We start from the raw sequence: 1,071 nt of genomic DNA, 5'->3' as shown, positions 1-1,071 counted from the left end.
TGCAATAGACGCAGGTTCGATCCCTGGGTCAGGAAGACCCTCTGGAGGAGGAAATGGCAACCCACTCCAGTATTCTTGCCTGGAAAATTCCATGCACAGAGGAACCTAACAGCCCATGGGGTTGCAGAGTCAAACACAACTGAGTGACTGAGCATGCATGCATGTAAAGCAGCTGGCACAGTGCCAGCCTCGTCATGGGTCATGGTCCTCTGTGAACAAGAGGTTATTGACTGTGCATTGCCCCTCACATGCTTGTCCTTTCTTAGAGAGGAGCCAGCAGGAATCATTCATCTCCACATGCCTCACAGCACTCACTTCCATGTTCTGTGCACAGAAGCCATTCGGTAAATGTTTGCATAAGTGTCATGGGGGAATACTTGCCCTCTGCTCCAGCTCAAGTTTTCTTATCACCCCTGGTGTTTCACGTCATGCCAACTCTTCCTTTGAGCAGTTGAACAGTTTTAAGTCTTTGCCTTCCCTTGGCCACCCAGTCTCTTCATCACACATACAGATCCTTCCTGCTCCTCTTTCCCCACTTTCCCAAGCACCACAGCATCTTCCCTTCCACCCACCCTTCCTGTCCCATCTGCCCTTTCACACTGTCATCACGTGGTGACCCCGGTCCGGCTGGGACCAGCCAGCCTCCCTGGGAACCACCAACTTACTGTATACCTGTCATTCATGCTACTTGACTAAAGCATTATCTTCCCATGGCCCCTGATTTCTAAATTCTGGTCATTCATTGTTCAAAGACCCAGTGCAGGGGAGTCCCAACTCCTCCATAGAGGAGTCCATCAGCTCACTTTCCACTGCCCCACTGCAGTTCCAGGGAGTCTCATTTGCATGCTGCCATCTCTTAACAGAAGGTAAAATGTGAAGAAGCATATGCATACTTCACAAGAGTTTAGAAGAGATGGCAAGTTTGCTCATGGGGGTTCCTTTCTCATGCAGAAATTCTGCAAGGTGCCGTGCGATTCAGCAACAACCCTGTCCTCTGCAACGTGGAGACCATCCAGTGGCGGGACATCGTCAACCCTGATTTTCTAAGCAACATGACAGGGGACTTTCAGA

General features: G+C 50.2%; 1 protein-coding gene across 1 annotated transcript in view; it reads left to right on the top strand.

The window, feature by feature from the left end:
- The window catches only part of EGFR (epidermal growth factor receptor), a 158,601-nt gene that overhangs the window by 87,433 nt on the left and 70,097 nt on the right, over positions 1-1,071 (top strand). The window contains exon 6 of the mRNA XM_010842153.1: positions 952-1,062. Within this exon, the coding sequence (XP_010840455.1) occupies positions 952-1,062 (111 nt within the window). The remainder of the gene's footprint in view (positions 1-951; positions 1,063-1,071) is intronic.

This window comes from Bison bison, unplaced genomic scaffold, assembly GCF_000754665.1.
Source record: "Bison bison bison isolate TAMUID 2011002044 unplaced genomic scaffold, Bison_UMD1.0 scf7180017864171, whole genome shotgun sequence".
Classification (NCBI taxonomy): Eukaryota; Metazoa; Chordata; class Mammalia; order Artiodactyla; family Bovidae; genus Bison; species Bison bison.
This window is presented reverse-complemented; position numbering and strand designations above follow the sequence as displayed.